Source organism: Typopeltis vanoorti, chromosome 24 (genome assembly GCF_054136105.1).
Source record: "Typopeltis vanoorti isolate ZY-2024b chromosome 24, IOZ_Tvanoo_1.0, whole genome shotgun sequence".
NCBI lineage: Eukaryota > Metazoa > Arthropoda > Arachnida > Uropygi > Thelyphonidae > Typopeltis > Typopeltis vanoorti.
The window spans coordinates 9,464,782-9,482,695 of record NC_143572.1 but is presented as its reverse complement, the minus strand read 5'-3'; the positions used below and the strand labels follow the sequence as shown (position 1 = coordinate 9,482,695).

Below are 17,914 nucleotides of genomic sequence, written 5' to 3'. Positions count from 1 at the left end.
TATAGAGGGGTATTTTGCAGATCCTACTGAGAACCACTACAGAGACAGGATAATGGCACTGGAGCATCGCTGGAATAAATGTATTAGTCTTAAGGGAGATTATGTTGAAAAATAAAAATAATTTTGAAATTATAAATTAGTTTTTTCCTTGTTAGGCTGGGAACTTTTCAGACCACCCTCATACACTTACTGTCCAACCACAGATGTGAGACCCCTTGACACTTCTGCGCATGGCAGAAAGCGAATCCATTCCGATAACAGAGTAATCAATGCATTTCATGGGATGAGTATTTATTATTATACGTCAGAAAATTAGCTTTTCTTTCATGAAAATTCTAGTTTTAAAGTGGGTAACTATTTTGCTTGTAGAACAGTTGAAAATTTTATGTATAAAGCATGTGATTTCACGTGTCGGTGACGAATTTGTACATCGCCTTATTCCTTCCTTCCCTTCAACATGAATTGACTCTTCTTGGCACATTGCCAGCCAAGGTTCTCACATCTGTGGTTGGACAGTAGGATAGAACTACATATTATGAATCTAGCAAATTCATGAAGCCTTGATATAATAATGACAACAATTTAAGAGAGCTATTAAAATCTTACCCTATAATGCTGCTCCTGGTGTTGTTTATTGTCTTGTTGTACAAGCAACAAAGCTCTAATCATCTGTCGAACTTCAATATGTGACAATACTCCATCTCTGTCTTGATCAAAAACTTTAAAACAAACTGAAAGAGTATTTCAAGTTAAAAATATGTACATAATGTACATTCAAGCACATTCGTTTAATGAATAATATATATATGCTCAATTTCATATGAAAGTTTAAATTATTTACACTTATTTCATATTTCAAAAAAAAAAAAATTATAAAATATTATATTTATTATGACAGCATAAAGACTATCAAAACTGATAATGCTATTCAGTGTCATTGCAATATTATTAGTTTTCATTAAAAAAATCTTAAGTCTGTTTAAAATACAATCTCAAACTGAATATAATATCAATATTTCAATATACATAACATCCCATTAAACCTAATTTTGATGTTCCAAGTAAATGCCAAAAAGCCTGCCCTTCAAACATGTCACTTCAACTAATTTCCTATTCATCTCACAAGTTAATCAAGCCAACCTGATTGGATGACTGGATACTATCTCTATTCTCCAATCCACAGGTGTGAGGTTCAAATCCAACACTGACATGGTTGTTTATAAATGCCTTTACAGTGGCATATTAATATTATCACTTGGCATAAGACTGCTACTCTGCTTACCAGAGCCTAAAGTGGCTAGAAAAACTTTCCTTTTTTAGGTTCACTAGAGTGGGGTTTTTTGGATTAGTCCATTACCCATCTGCTGTACTAAAATACACAAACTAACTACAGAAAACAGTCAGTATTACTTGTATATTTTAATCAAATGTTTTTTTTTTTTTTGATTTAGCAAAGACTTTCAAAGGTGTTGCTAAAATCTAAATGAAACTATCATGTCCTGCTCAGCAAATGATTCAATGAAGTATATATCCTATATAAAATTTCTAATAAATTTTATATAACTTTTATAAGACTACTGAAAACAAATCTGCTATTTATTAATGTCTGCCATCATTGGCTATCAATGTTCGTTAATAAGAGTGCATGTATTATAATTTACACAACTTATCCATAGAATTGGCTGAATATATGACTTTGTTAATTAAACTCAATAACTTGTTGAAAGAAGCAGCAGCTTTCTAAAAATAAAAAGAGAACTTGACTCTTCAAGGGGAACTTTTTCATAATGAAAGTTATCTATATTATATATAATATAATAAATAGTATATAATAAATTTATATTATATACTACATAATATAAAAGCATATGATATGATGTCACACTGTTTGTTGGAATATCTAGATTAAAATGATATTACTATGGAGATGAACAGACAAAACTGTATGAATGAATTAAGGACTGACCAGAAAGCAAATCAAAAATATTCATTCTCTCTTTATATAAAAAAGGGAAGATTTTGGTAAGAATATAGAAAATACATATCAGAGGGTGGCAAAATGTTCTGGAGACTATTGAAGAAGCTTAGAAATAAAGGAAAGAGTAATGTAAAAGGAATGAAAGATGATAAAGGTGAGATAAAAATTGACGATAGGGATACCCTAGATGTCTGGAGTAATTATTTTGAAAGACTGTTAAATGAACAAAGCAGTGACAGAACCATATTAGAAAATTTTCAAGAATAATGCAAAGAGATGTACATATCAATACCTGAGGTAGAAAAACAGTCAAAAACTTGAAATGTGGAAAGACAGCTGGAGTAGATGATTTATGACCAGAAATGCTTAAATATGGAGGTATAAAAGTTATGCAGTGGCTAAACTTCTTAATTCAGAGGGACAGAAGGTCGAATTCCTAATGGCTGGAGTAGAACTCTCATAGTACCAATCTATAAAAAAGAGAATAAAGATGAATATGAGAAGTATTACAGAGGAATGTTTTTACTGAGTGTTGCAGGTAAGATTTATGCAAGCATAATTGAAGAGGTTGAGAAAGATTGTGGAAGAGAAACTTGGAGAAGAACGAGCTGGGTTCAGGCCAAATAGAAGTTGTCAAGATCAGATTTTCACTTTAAGACAAAATCAAAGGAATATGAAAAGGAGAATAAGCAAAGCTGGTATTGTGGGTAGCCAGCTGAAAAAAAATTTATGTGGAATAAGAGAGAAATTAGTCAAAAGATCAAGCAGCAGCAAAAGACCAAACAAGACAATAAAGACTAGAGACCACAATTATGAGGATTCTGAGAAAAATTAGGGGAGTGAATCAGTGGCATCAATAGCAGAATCATTAAAAATGAAGACATTATTAACATTCAAGAATGTGTTTGCAGAGCTAATCTAAGGTGGTATGACCACTTAAATAGAATGGGTGAAGAAAGGTTAGCAAAACAGGTTTGATGCCAAGATGGCAGGAAAGAGACCCAGAGAAAGACCAAGGTCTAGGTGGATTGATTCAGTCAGAAGTGACTTAGAAGCACAAAATGTTACATTATGAGTGCTCACAATAGTTTGATTTGGAAGAAAATTGTTGATAGGAGATTAATGATAATGTAAACTTGATCATGTAGTGCTGCTGTCATAGTAACCTAAACATTACAGAGGAATTTTTTATACTATTATTATTTTTATATTTATAGAATTATTATATATTAATAATTGAGGATGATGATGATTATAAAAAAATTTACTCTCTCTTTATAAAAAATATAGTTCAGTTATTAATATATAGAATGATGTCATCATTCAAAGGAGTTAATTCTGAAACTAAGAAATCCCTGAATCAAGCAATGTTGTGGCTTAAAAGGAAGATCTGAACAGATTGTATGAGTGGATAACAGTATGAAATTGTCAGTTCAATGTTGCAAAGTCCTGAAATCTGGTAGGCAACAATGAGATGCAAAGTATACAATTGGCAGGGAAATTTTGTAGGAAGTTAAGGAGACAACTCATCTTGGAGTGGTGGTGAACAAGAATCTAAAGTTCAAAGGTCACGTTGCACAAGTTGTAAAGTCATCACATCATATTACAGCAATGATGTGGAGGACCTTAACGCACAGAAATATACTTCCATTGTATAAGGCTTTGATCAGCTTTATATGGATTATTATGCACAGATTTGGTTCCTTGATTGTTATGGTGATGAGGACATATTGGAAAAGATCCAGAGAAGGCAGACTAAGGTGGTAACTGGATTTGGGGATGTGGGATATGAAGACAGACTGGGAGAATGCAGTTTGCAAAGTTTTGTGAATAGGAGGAAGAGAGAAGATATGATTGACAGTTGTTGGAAGTTTTTCCAGTTGGTTATACTATAAATTAAAGATGTCAAGAAATTATATTCTTGGTTTAATCCATTATTCAAGTGTAATCTGAAGTATCTTCAGGAGATGAAGTCATTAGCCTCTATATACGAGTTGCCCAGTCCTGAAAATACTTCAGGCGCAAACTTTGTCTACTTACACTTGGATAATGGATTAAATAAAGAATATAATTTCTTGGTATCTTAAATTTATATTTAAGTAGGTAAAGAGTTATTACCAGGTTAATGTGGAAATTTTTTACAGAATGAGAAAAGGGGTGAGAACAACAGAACATCCCAGGAGGCCATATAAGGAGGGTGTGAGCAGGGACAATGCCTGAAACTGTGATGAATGCAGATACATTGAATAAGTTTAAAGCATAATCCTTCATCCAAGTGTGAGCAAACAAAGTTTGTGCCTGAAAATATCTTCAGGACTGGGGTAAGGTGGTACAACACCAGGGCACTCCTTGCAAAGGTGGAGCAAGCTACCAAAACTCCTATCTCAGTATCTCCCATAATGCAAAACATCTCCTTGCAGATATGTCTGTTATGCATTAAGGGAAGGGCCACAACCCAGACTAGTTTCGACCTTTATTGAGGTCTCTTCAGTGGGAGCCAGGCCCAAGTGGAGATACCAGGCAGAAGCATTAGCAGGTCATCTCTACCTATAGGAGTAGCCAAATGGTGTGCCACCCCTTTTTTTAATAAATTACTCTGGATTTAGAGAAAGATATTGAAAATTTATTTTTCACTTGGTTAGAGTATAATAAATTTAGTTTAATCCTTTATCTAAGTGTGAGCAAACAAAGTCTGCGCCTGAAAGTATCTTCAGGACTGGGGTAAGGTGGTACAACACCAGGGCACTCCTTGCAAAGGTGGAGCAAGCTACCTATAGGTAGAGATGACCTGCTAATGCTTCTGCCTGGTATTTCCATTTGGGCCTGGCTCCCACTGAAGAGACCTCAATAAAGGTCGAAACTAGTCTGGGTTGTGGCCCTTCCCTTAATGCATAACATTAGACATATCCACAAGGAGATGTGTTTTGCATTATGGGAGATACTGAGATAGGAATGATGTTAGCTTGCTCCACCTTTGCAACGAGTTGCCCAGTGTTGTACTACCTTACCCCAGTCCTGAAGTTACTTTCAGGTGCAAACTTTGTTTGCTCACACTTGGATAAAGGATTAAACTAAATTTATTATACTCTAACCAAGTGAAAAATAAACTTTCAACAAGTTTAAAGCATGGTTTCATGGACTTTGTGTTCTACAACGAGTCTTTTGTCTCCATGGGGATTGGGTGTTAATAATAAGATATTCTCATATCTCTGGGAAGTATTCGGTATTGAGATCACATTATAATATAAATAAGGAGTTTATTGAAAATAAGCAATTAAAACCTGACAAGTTTCGTGAGTCGTAAGACTTATATCAGGGGTAATGGTATATGAAAGTTTTAAACAACAAAAGCCTATTAACAATTAATTACACATATTAGATATTTTTGATAACTTCATAACTGTTAAAATAATTGATAAACCAGAATACAAATGATAAATTTGTTACTGTATGCATGTTGGAACATTGTTAGTTGTTGCTATCAGGCATGCTATATCCTAGACCCATGGCAGTTAAATTTTTAATGAAAGCAGACCCTATTTGATGTAAAATTAAGCCTTGATTTTTATTGCATTGTGTAGGGATCCTTAAGAATTTGTGAGGCTTCTTTAAATTTTCTTGTAAAACAGTTATCAATATATGACATTTTTGCTTGTTGCCAGAGCACTTGATGGCCAGTAGTGGTTGTATGGAATGTCAGGCCTGATTTACACTTGTTTCTTTTTTCGACATCTTTTATGTGTTCAGACATGCAGATCTCTCTTGTATGGCCTACATAACAAATGCCACAAAAGCAATGACTCTCATAGATGCCTGGTTTTTTCATGGGGTGATGTAGAGGTTTGGTGGATGTAGGAATCTTGATATTTTTTGTAAAGGTAAAAAAAGCCACTTTTATGTTATACTCGTGGAGCAACACAGCCACTTTTGTCTAACATTCTTGATGTAAAGCAGAATGACTGCATTCTTGAAATCTTGTTTAAGTAATGGAGTTGCAGGAGATATATTAAAAATTTTTCTGATTGTCTTGGATTCAAAACCATTGGTTTAATGTGGTCAAGTGTAAGGTGACATACTATATTGATGGAAATGAACTGCAGGAAACTGGTGAGGACAGGGACTTGGGAATGATCGTTGACGGGGGGGGTTTGAAGTTGCGAGGGCATATTGCAAAGTTAGGTTCTGTTTCACATAGTGCAGTTCTTCATTCCTTTTAATTAATGTTAGATATATTGTATGCCCTGTCTCATAAGTTTTAATTATGCCTATCTTTTGCAATGGTGATGGTGTGAAGTGACATTTAAAAATCTTCCCATTGTGGTAGGTTTTATTGTATATGGAGAAGAATAACCTTTTTTCCTCTTCATTTACTTTGACAAGAATATTGAGGAAAGATAAATTTTTTGTGCTGCTCTAGTTCAAGAGTGAATTTTATATTGGGATGCAAGTTGTTCAGATAATCTTTGAAAGCAATCAGTTCATTCACCATTCCCGACCAAATGACAAAAATATCACTGACATAATGTAACCAAAATTTTGGTTTCTTCTGTTTTTAATGCATTAGATTCTAAGTTTTCCATAAGCAGGTTTCCGTAAAAATGCCAGGCCTGATTTATGCTCTCTTCTTTTCTTGACATCTTTTATGTGTTCTGAGTACATTGAAACTTGCTAAGATGTCATTCAGCCAAAGCAAATAGAATCTAGAAAAACAGAACTAGCTATCTTAAGAGAACAGATCACAGCCACTAGATCAGAGTTTTCAAAGATAGATCCAAATACGTTTACTGTACATAGAGAATTGGCTACGTTGCTACCATCTGACCTATGGGATAGCATTGACAGAATTACATCCAACAAAGCTACAGCAATTGCAAATCATCTTTCTTCCAAAGTCCTGTCAAAAATGAAAAAAAAAAAAAAAAAAAAAAAAATCTCCTAATGAAAGGTTTTAATTTTGCCTTATTTCCACAGAACATCATAGGAAAAATTGAAAAAGGAATCTACAATCTTCCTAGAAATTTGGCAGATCTGATCTGCATACAAACTTAAGCCTTATTGCTAAAATGTAAATTACCACATAGAAACTTACCAAAATCAGAATTCATAGCCCTTAAAGAATTAAGATGAGATAAAAATACAGTAATAGTCAATGCAGATAAAGGAAATACAACAGTAGTTATGAATTTAGATATATATGCAAGAAAAATGAACATCCTATTAGAAGATTCCAATACCTATTCATCCTTAGACAGGGATCCCACATGACACACACATAATAAAACCAATAATTTGATCAAAAAGTTACCTAATTGGTCAAAAGAATTTAAAAAATCTTTATCATCAAAACATCCATTAGTCTCAAGAATTTATGGCACACCAAAAATATACAAAAAGGATATTCCGTTACAGCTCATTATCTCTCCCATCTACGGATATTCTGTAGATGGGAGAGATTCTCTGACCTCAAATTTAGCGAAATATCTGATATCACCACACATAGGAAAAAGAGAATCATCTGTAAAGAATAGTTTACATTTCATTGAAAGGTAAAGGTAAATGATGATAAATATAGAACTTTCAGACATCTTAATAAGTCCTGATGTAGTCACTCTCTTCACAAATGTACCCAGAAACGACACAGTGGATTTAGTTGTAAATCTTTTCCCATGGGACACTGTAGGCCTATTCAAGAGCAATGCATGGAAAACACTTTTTTCATATTTCAAGACAAATATTGGGAATAAAAAGAAGGACTTGCAATGGGTTCCCCACTTTCTCCAGGCTTACCCAACCTGATTATGGAAAATTTTGAAACTATAAAAAGTAATTTGGTGATAAGGTATGATACATTCTGGCAACTTATATATGGAAATATAACTTCTGCATTACTTCAACCTTGGTATCACTTCTGGATCTGGCTTACTCTGATGAGACCTCAATAAAGGTCGAAATCAGTCTGGGTAGTGACCCCTCCACATGTATAATATGGAGGGGTCATATGGGCATGTATAATGCATAGCATTGTGCATGTCCATAAGGATATGTGCTTTGTTGGAAGTTTTTTTCCACTTGGTTAGACTATAATAAATTTAGTTTAAACCTTTATCCAAGTGTAAGCAAACTAAGTTTGCTTACACTTGGATAGAGGATTAAACTAAATTCATTATAGTCTAACCAAGTGAAAAAAAACTTCCAACATCTTTCTCTAAATCTAGAGTAATTTAATAATAAGGTGAGACGCCTTTTGGCAACTCGTATAGGTAAATATGACTTCTCCATTACTTCCACCTTAGTATCACCACCTCTGGGTCTGGCGCCCACTGACGAGACTTCAATAAAGTCGAAACCGGTCTGGGTAGTAGCCCTTCCTTTAATGCATAGTATTATACATGTCCACAAGGAGATGTGCTTTGCATTATGGGAGATACTAAGACAAGTGATGAGAGCTTGGTCCACCTTTACCACGAGTTGCCTCAGTCCTGAAGATACTTCAGGCACAAACTTTTGTTTGCTTACACTTGGATACAGTATAAGCAAACTTAATTAAACTAAATTTATTATATGTGCTTTGTATTAAGGAATATTAAGGCAAGTGATGTGAATTCATTAGCCTCTATATAAGAGTTGCCCAGTCATGAAGTTACTTCAAGCTCAAACTTTGTTTGCTTACACTTGGATAAAGGATAAACCAAGAATATAATTTTTTTGGCATCTTTAATTTATAACCCTACCCCTCAACCGTTTGTGTATTTAGGCCTGGTTAGAACTCAGATTGAATGTTTAATGGAATGGAAAAGAGCACAAGAAGTGAATTATATCATACTTAACAAAATAATAATATTCTTGTTGTAATCTATATTCAAGCATAAGCTAAAGCATGAAGTATAATATACAGAGCAAGGGCAAATATTCTGGATGTGCTGGTTGTGCAGTGCACACCCACAGAATAGCAAATCACAGATATTATATTTTTGCATTTATTCCTGTTAAACTCTCCTAATTATTTCCTGGCTTCAAGTGATTCTAAAATTAAACACAATATATTCATGATTCATGGACAGGATACTTTTCGATAAGTAAACATTGCATCACATTAGTGTTAATAGCTCAGGTATGTGGTTACAAATACACTTTTGAGACCTCTAAACAGACATGCAGATGGCACAGTGTATCAAATTCTTAGTGTTGCAATGGTTTTAAATGACCCAGAAGGAGAGGCAGTGTGCATGCTGAGACAACAGCACCCAGAAGTTGTTAGTGGATGTGACTGCTTATTGTATGAAGCAATCCAATTGAACATTGTTATTTGTCATGAGTTGCTGTTTGTGTTTTCTGAATTTCATTTGTTTTATGTGCATGAAGTGTGAACTGACATGTTTATGTTGAAAGTTTATTTTTCACTTGGTTAGAGTATAATAAATTTAGTTTAATCCTTTATCCAAGTGTGAGCAAACAAAGTTTGCGCCTGAAAGTATCTTCAGGACTAGGGTAAGGTGGTACAACACCAGGAAACTCCTTGCAAAGGTGGAACAAGCTACCAACACTCCTATCTCAGTATCTCCCATAATGCAAAACACATCTCCTTGCGGATATGTCTAATGTTATGCATTAAGGGAAGGGCTGCAACCCAGACTGGTTTCGACCTTTATTGAGGTCTCTTCAGTGGGAGCAAACTGTTTGCTTAAACTTGGATAAAGGATTAAATTTATTTTTCACTTGGTTAGAGTATAATAAATTTAGTTTAATCCTTTATCCTAGAGTGAGCAAACAAAGTTTGTGCCTGAAAGTATCTTCAGGACTAGGGTAAGGTGGTACAACACCAGGGCACTCCTTGCAAAGGTGGAACAAGCTACCAACACTCCTATCTCAGTATCTCCCATAATGCAAAACACATCTCCTTGCGGATATGTCTAATGTTATGCATTAAGGAAAGGGCCGCAACCCAGACTGGTTTCGACTTTTATTGAGGTCTCTTCAGTGGGAGCAAACTGTGTTTGCTCACACTTGGATAAAGGATTAAACTAAATTTATTACAATCTAACCAAGTGAAAAATAAACTTTCAACATCTTTCTCTAAATCCAGAGTAATTTATTAAAAAAAGGGTGGCACACCATTTGGCAACTCCTATAGGTAGAGATGACCTGCTAATGCTTCTGCCTTGGTATCTCCACTTGGGCCTGGCTCCCACTGAAGAGACCTCGATAAAGGTCGAAACTAGTCTGGGTTGTTGCCCTTCCCTTAATGCATAACATTAGACATATCCGCAAGGAGATGTGTTTTGCATTATGGGAGATACTGAGATAGGAGTGTTGGTAGCTTGCTCCACCTTTGCAAGGAGTGCCCTGGTGTTGTACCACCTTACCCTAGTCCTGAAGATACTCTCAGGTGCAAACTTTGTTTGCTCACACTCGGATAAATGATTAAACTAAATTTATTATGACATGTTTATGATACCGATATAGACAAGTTTTAATATATATTTATAATTTCTATAAATAACTGATACCTTTTTTGCTCATATTCACAATGGGAAACAGTGTTGACAGTGTACTGAATGTTCCATTTTCTGCCAGAGATTTTGCATTGTTTGATTATAGTTGAATGATGTTGGACTTGTGCATAATAAGTAAGTAAACATACCTTCTAAACATACCATTCCTTGGGGGGGGGGGGGGATTACACTATATAAAAAAATTTCCTTTATGGCATGACTATTCCAAGAGCTGTGATGATTACACTGCAATCTCAACAGATTAAATGGTATTCCCTTTGCAAGAGTCTATGCTCTCAACATTGCCTGCTGAATTACTTACCATTATTATTATTATTTTAGATAAGTAGGGCTTCAGTACAATATGATGATGCTGATATATGATTTATTTAACTCACAATTTCACCTTCAAGTCCGAGTTGTTTCTTCTTCTTCAACCTTCTGGTTCTGTCCACTGCTGGACGAAGGTCTCCCACATGATTTTCCAGATCACTCGGTTTTCTGCCTCTCCCATCCATCTCAGCCCTTCAATTTGTTCCAGTTCATCTCTCCACCTTCTTCTCGGTCTTCCTCTTTGTCTTGCTCCATCCATTGGTCTCCACTCTGTTGTTTTTCTAGTCCATCTCCCATCAATATGGCCAGCCCATCTCCACTTAGCCTGTTTAATGTATTTTACAATATCCACGACACCTGTTTGAGATCTTATCCATATATTTGTCTTCCTATCTCTTAATGTTATTTTTACAATACTTCTCTCCAAGCGATGTTGTGTTCTTCTCAGCTTTTTGTTTAGGGCTTCTGTTAAAGTCCATGTTTCTCCTCCATATGTTAGGACAGGAAGTATGCACTGGTCAAAAGCCTTCCTTTTTAAACTCATAGGGATGTCACTTCTGAATACGTCTCTCATTTTCCCATAATCCATCCATCCAAGGTGAATTTTTCGTTCAATCTCTTTTCTTGGCCACTCCTCAAAGGATAACAATTGGCTCAAATATACATATGAAGTGACTTGTTCTATTTCATGGTTTTCAACTTTGACAGTTCTATGGTTTGTGTATTTATTCATCACTATTTTTGTTTTTTCTCTATTTATTTTTAATCCAATTACTCAGGAGACTTCATTTAGCTGATTTAGTCTTTTTTCCAGATCTTCAAGATTATCTGCTATTAGAACAATATCATCTGCAAATTTCAGATGATGCAGTCTTTCTCCATTTATGTTTATTCCTTTTGTTTCTCAATCAAGGCTTCTAAAGACTTCCTCTAGTGCAGCTGTAAATAATTTGGGAGATATGATGTCACCTTGCCAGATGCCATTTTGTATTGGGAACTTTTCACTGTTTTTATATAATTTAATTACAGAAGTTGCATTATTGTAAATATGTTTTAGTGTTTCAATATATGGTTTCTCAGTTCCCTAGGTTTCAAGTGCTTTTAGTGTTGCAGATGTTTTAACTGAATCAAATGCTTTTACATAGTCTATATAGGCCAGACATAAGGGTTTATTGTATTCAATTGATTTTTCAATGAGTTGTCTTAATGTGTGAATATGGTCCAAAGTATTGTGATTCTTCCTAAATCCAGCTTGTTCACAGGATTGCATTCCCTCTAGTTTAGATTTTATTCTATTATTTATAATTTTTGTGAAAACTTTATATATGGTAGGGAGTAGGCTTATAGGTCTGTAGTTTTAATATTAGAAGTGAATTGTTCCAATTTTTTGGAATTTTTCTCTGTTTTAGGTATTTATTGAAGTGTTTACTCAACTGTTTGATGACAGGGCTTCCTCCCAGTTTTAAGAAGTCTACCATAATTCCATCTTCTCCTGGGGCCTTTCCATTCTTCATTTCCAGCAGTGCCATTTCCACTTCACCTTGTAAGATCTCAGGAGCATCATGTTCTTCCTCACTCAAGTTATCCATAGATGATTCTTGGATGTCCCAGTCTTTCTCTAAATAGAGTTCATTATAAAATTCCTGAATTCTTTTGATTATTGCATCTCTATTTTTATCAGTTCACCAGTGATGACCTATGTCCTCTAAGAGTGGAGGCTTTGGAAGGAAGTGAGACAAATGATTTTGAGAGCATATGGTGTGAGGTAGAGGTAGGCAAGACAGGATATTTAGTGGGGTGTTGCTACAGACCCAGGAGCACAGAGGATGGGGACCAGGAGATGTTTAGACAGCTAAGTTTGGCAAGTGCAAGAAGAATGATTGTTATGGGAGATTTTAACTACAGTAGTATAAATTGGAGAGAGGAAGATACATGTAGCAATAGGGGAATGGAATTTCTAGAATTCTTAAGGGACAAATGTCTTAGGCAACATGTAACAGAGGGAACAAGAGGTTCAAGAGTTTTGGATTTGATTATAGCATCAGAAGAGTTGATAATAACTGAGTTGACATCTCTCCTACCAGTTGGAGAGAGTAACCATATGGTTTTGACTTGGAAAATGAATAGACATGCAGGAGTATCAAAGAGATGGGAACTTATGTGGAATTATAATGCAGGTGATTATAATAGTCTTAGACGTCAACTTCGGGAAGTTTCATGGAGGGAGGAATTGGAAGGCCAGGATATCATTAGTGCGTGGGAAATTGTGAAAGAATATTTGTTAGCAGCAATGGTAAGTTGTATACCACGAGTGAAGAAGAGGACACAATTTGGAGTAAAGTGGATGACAAACAATATTAAACAGGAATTGCATGCGAAAAAGAGGCTATGGAAGAGATATAAGGAGACAAGTGAAGAGAAGATGCATGAAGAATATAAGACACAGGCCAGAAGAGTGATTAGTGTCGTAAGGAAAGCAAAACTGGAATATGAGAGGAGATTGGCCCTAAGATCCAAAGAAAATTCTAGGGAATTTTTTAGCTATGTGGCCAGTAGGAGGAGAAATGACTGTGGAAGAATGATATTGTGGGATAAAAATGGGAATAGAGTGACTGATGCAGAGGACATAGTGGAATTGTTCAATGAACACTTTATTGGAGTATTTTATCCTAGAGGAGTCAGTTTTAATGCTAGAGGGATAGGGCTGGTTCGAGGTTTAGAGGTACAGGAGGAGAGTGTGTTTCAGATACTGAGTAATCTGGATGTCAGTAAAGCTGTGGGACTGGATGGTATTTCACCATGAGTTTTGAGAGAATGTGCTAGGGAAACTGACAGTGCCTTTAACCTGGCTTTTCAATGAAAGTCTGGCTTTGGCAAAGGTGCCCAGGGAATGGAAGGAAGGTAAGATAGTGCCATTGCATAAGGGTGGTAACAGACTGGAAGTGTCTAATTATAGGCCAGTCTGTGTGTCATCAGTAGTTGTTAAGATCTTGGAGAAAGTAGTGAGAGACCGTATACAGCATTGGGCAGATGAGGGTAATGTTATCTGTGAGAGTCAACATGGATTTGTGAAAGGGTGCTCTTGTTTTAGCAATATGCTAGCCTTTTATAATAAAGTTACAAGAACATTAGGGAAACATCTATGAGGGAAAGGCATATACTGCAATTTTCTTAGACTTAGCGAAGGCATTTGACAGGGTGCCACATGAAAGCTGATATTTAAGTTGCAGCACATGAGTCTGGATGTCAGATTGGTCAAATGGATTCAGGATTGGCTGTCTGATAGGTATCAGAGAGTTGTATGGTGGAGCAGTTTCAAGGAGGCAGAGGGTTACAAGTGGGGTCTCACAGGGAGACCAGTATTAGGACCTATATTGTTTAACCTTTATATCAATGACATTGCCAGTGGATTGCAAGGGGATATTCAGTTGTTTGTGGATGATGCGAAGCTGGGAAGGATTATTAGTAATAGTGCAGATGTGATAGCCCTGCAAGAGGATTTAAATAAGCTAGATAGATGGGCAAATGAATGGGGGTGTCAGTTTAATGCAGCAAAATGTAAGGTCTTGAGGTTTGGGAAACATCAATGGGATGCTGCATACTCTATGGGAGGAGTTATACTGGAGGAAGTAGGGGAGACAAGAGATCTGGGGTTGATGATTGATAGAAACCTGAAGTTTAGGGGACATATTGCAAAGGTGGTGAAGGTAACACAGAGGATTGCTGCAATTATGAGAAGGACACTGACCTGCAGAGATAAGAGGGTTATCATTCCGTTGTATAAGTCTCTGATCAGACCACACTTGGACTATTGTTCTCAGATTTGGTCCCCAGGATTTGAAGGGGATACATTAACTGTGGAAAGGATACAAAGACGGATGACAAAGATGGTTTCAGGACTGTACAAGCATAGTTAGGAGGATCGGCTGAGGGAATGTGGACTGCAGAGTTTGGTGGATAGAAGAAGGAGAGGTGATATGATTGAGACTTTTAAACTGTTGAGAGGTGATTACAGGGTTGACACTGGGGAGTTCTTCCGCTTGGTTGAACAGCAGGAAGGTTTTTAGCATTTCAGGCCGAATTTCGTCATCACCAGCAGCCTTGCCCGATTTTAGCGCTAAATGGACCTCTTCTGCTGTGAGACTAGTCATCGTCCTGATCTGCACCTCTTGAATGTCCACAACTGCTGAGCCATCTGGGTTAAGAAGGCTCTCAAAGTATTCCCTCCATTTGTAGAGGATATCCTTCTCAGTTGTTAAAAGTGCACCATCAGAGGCCTTAATTGCCCTTGCTGTGCACGATTTCCTCCCTCGAAGCCTGCGGATGGACTGCCAGAATCCTTTGTTTGCATTTGCATAGAATGAGTCTAATCTTTCTCAAAAGGATTCCCAAGCCTTCTGCTTTGCTGTCTTTACTGCCTCAGCAGCAATTTTTCATGCCTCAGCATACCGGAAATGCATCTCAGGTGACCTGACCCTAAGCCATGTTAGGTAGGTCTCCTTTTTTTCCCGGACAGCTTTTTGGACCTCTTGGTTCCACCAAGGTGTCCTTTTCTCACTGCCTGTCACCATGCCGAGCTGCTTTCTGCCAGGATGAGAGTACAGAGGCAGTAACAGCTGTTCTGAACAGCTACCACTCCTCCTCAACATTTGCAGTATGCTTGGGAATCTCTTTGAACCTGGAGGAAATGTCATCTGCAAAATTCTTCCTCACAGCCTCATTTTCTAGTGCCTTCTACTTCATACTGTATAGCTGCTTAGGCCTACCGGTATTAATGGTAGCATCTGGTTTCTGAAGCCATAGAGTGCAGACAACAAGGTGGTGCTTAGTTGACAGTTCTTCCCCTCTCCTCACACAAACATCCAGCACTGAGGAAAATAGGTCTCCTGAGACTATAAAGAAGTCAATCAGAAACCTTTGTCGAAGTATTATTATTATTAAGAGAGACCTCCAGGGAGTCAGGGACTCATTGAGGGAGGCCACATACTTATTCTTGAATTCATTCACACTGCTTGCACACACAACATACAATGGCAATCCGTTTCAATCACGCACCATCCTGAGAGACAAATCTAGCCTTCACCCCCCCCCCCCTAGCGGAGTTCATTCTCGGCTTCCAAGGATGCCCTCGTCCTTTCCCCACTCTCTATAAATTGAAAAATCCATCAACTGAAATCCTGTATGACCCTTTCAGAAGTTTGTAAGTCTCAATTGGAATTGGAAGAGTATAATAATGTAGTCAGACTAAGCTGACCAGATCAACTTTGTCTTTGGATGATGTTATGTGGGAGGGGTGACAGACATGAAATGATAGACAGCTGTGCCTTATAATCCCTTTCCAAGGCACAACTGTCACTCGAATTTGTCCTTACAAAGTTGAATTTGTTGATGGATCTTACATCTGCTGTACAGTTCAGTGCAGACTGAAATAGAAGCTAAAGTTTTTGGTTCAAGTTACTTGTGATATTCTGCATTCTTAACTCCCCTGTTCCTTGGATGGCTTGATATACTTATTGAAATACTAATGGGTACCAGTGAGTTGATACCCAATTATTGGATAGTTAGAGTGCCTAAAATCAAACCTAAAAGGATAAAAATTCAAAGGTCAAAATGATTATCATAATTTATAGAGCAATGAATATGGCAAAATGCAGTGATGAAATTTTGAGCCAGTGAAGATCATAATACCCAAACTAGAATTAAGGTATTCTAAGCTGGTATTTTTATAAGGTAAGTTATTACATATTGTGGAAAACAACACTCACTGTCCATTTCAGTCATTAGCTATCCTTATGGTCGGATGGATTTAGTTTCTCTATTGTAGTTGAGGTATGACAATATTCACCAGATATATATATATATATACATTTTTTTAAATACCGAAGCAAATAAGACCAAAAGTCTCCATCTGGTTTTCCGGGGGGGGCACTTTTTTTTTCACATGTGATACATTAGCACCACCAATGGGGCCAGCAAAGGATTAGATAATCTGGAAACCTCTGCTCTACAGAGCTAACACAGAACTTTTTAAAGTCATTTTAGGCCTCAAATAAGCCAAGCATTTGTTCAAGCTGGGTGGCAGAGATATTTACAAACATCCAAATCCACAATGTGTTGGTGTTTGTATGGGGGAGAGGGAGGGGAATCACCCACTCAACCAACCAGACTAGCAACTTAAGGTTAAATTCACCTCATAGCCTAGGTGTAAGCGATTCATAAGCAGGTCTTTCCAACACCAGCAAAAATAAATCCTATATTTTGGATTCCTATTTTCTTGCATTCATTCCTATTTTTTTCGGTTTCTACATTTTCACTAGATTATCAATGCATAATTTCAGGCTTAATCTCAAGCAATTTGCTTGTCAGTGCTTCCTACCATGACGACAGCCAATGGGCAATTAGCTCTGATTTTATAAACTGTGTGTAATGTGTAATATGGTACTTTCAAACAGTATGTTGAAAGTGTATGAGCTGATCTAGCAGAGGGATCTGTAGTCTTATTTCCCTTAATTCCAATGTAGCTAGGGAATCCAGCACAACTGAACATCGAAATTAATGGTTTTCATTTTTCACAACAGTTGTTAAAACCTCACAAAGCACATGATGTGAATTATGCAAAGGAAGGAAGATAGCCTATAAAGAACTCAATGAGTATGTATAAATTACACACTTCAGGTAGTGGTTTTCTTTTATATGCAAGTGCATATAATAGATCTGATTTGAGATAGTAATGTCAGAAAATAGCGGCACAGCCAATAGAGGTTGCAGATCTTGAATCATCAGCATAGATGGGCAGGAAATCAAAGTGGGCTGCTCTGTATTTTGGCTCAAGGACATTTAAACACTATTAAGTTAGTTGTGATAGGGTATTTACGAAATGCAATCAACACTCTGTCTTAATCTTTTTCAGATACCTGGCACTCTGGGTACTACCAAGGCTTTGGAAATCAACATATGCTAACCACTTCTGGGCAATTAGCTCTGATTTTATAAACTGTGTGTAATGTGTAATATGGTACTTTCAAACAGTATGTTGAAAGTGTATGAGCTGATCTAGCAGAGGGATCTATAGTCTTATTTCCCTTAATTCCAATGTGGCTAGGGTAACTAC

General features: G+C 36.6%; 1 protein-coding gene across 2 annotated transcripts in view; it reads right to left on the bottom strand.

Annotated features, from left to right (window-relative positions):
* Nucleotides 1–17,914, bottom strand: part of Usp32 (Ubiquitin specific protease 32) — an 808,142-nt gene that overhangs the window by 598,020 nt on the left and 192,208 nt on the right. For both annotated transcript variants that reach the window (XM_090413901.1, XM_090413902.1), the window contains exon 8: nt 607–731. In XM_090413901.1, the coding sequence (XP_090270027.1) occupies nt 607–731 (125 nt within the window). The remainder of the gene's footprint in view (nt 1–606; nt 732–17,914) is intronic.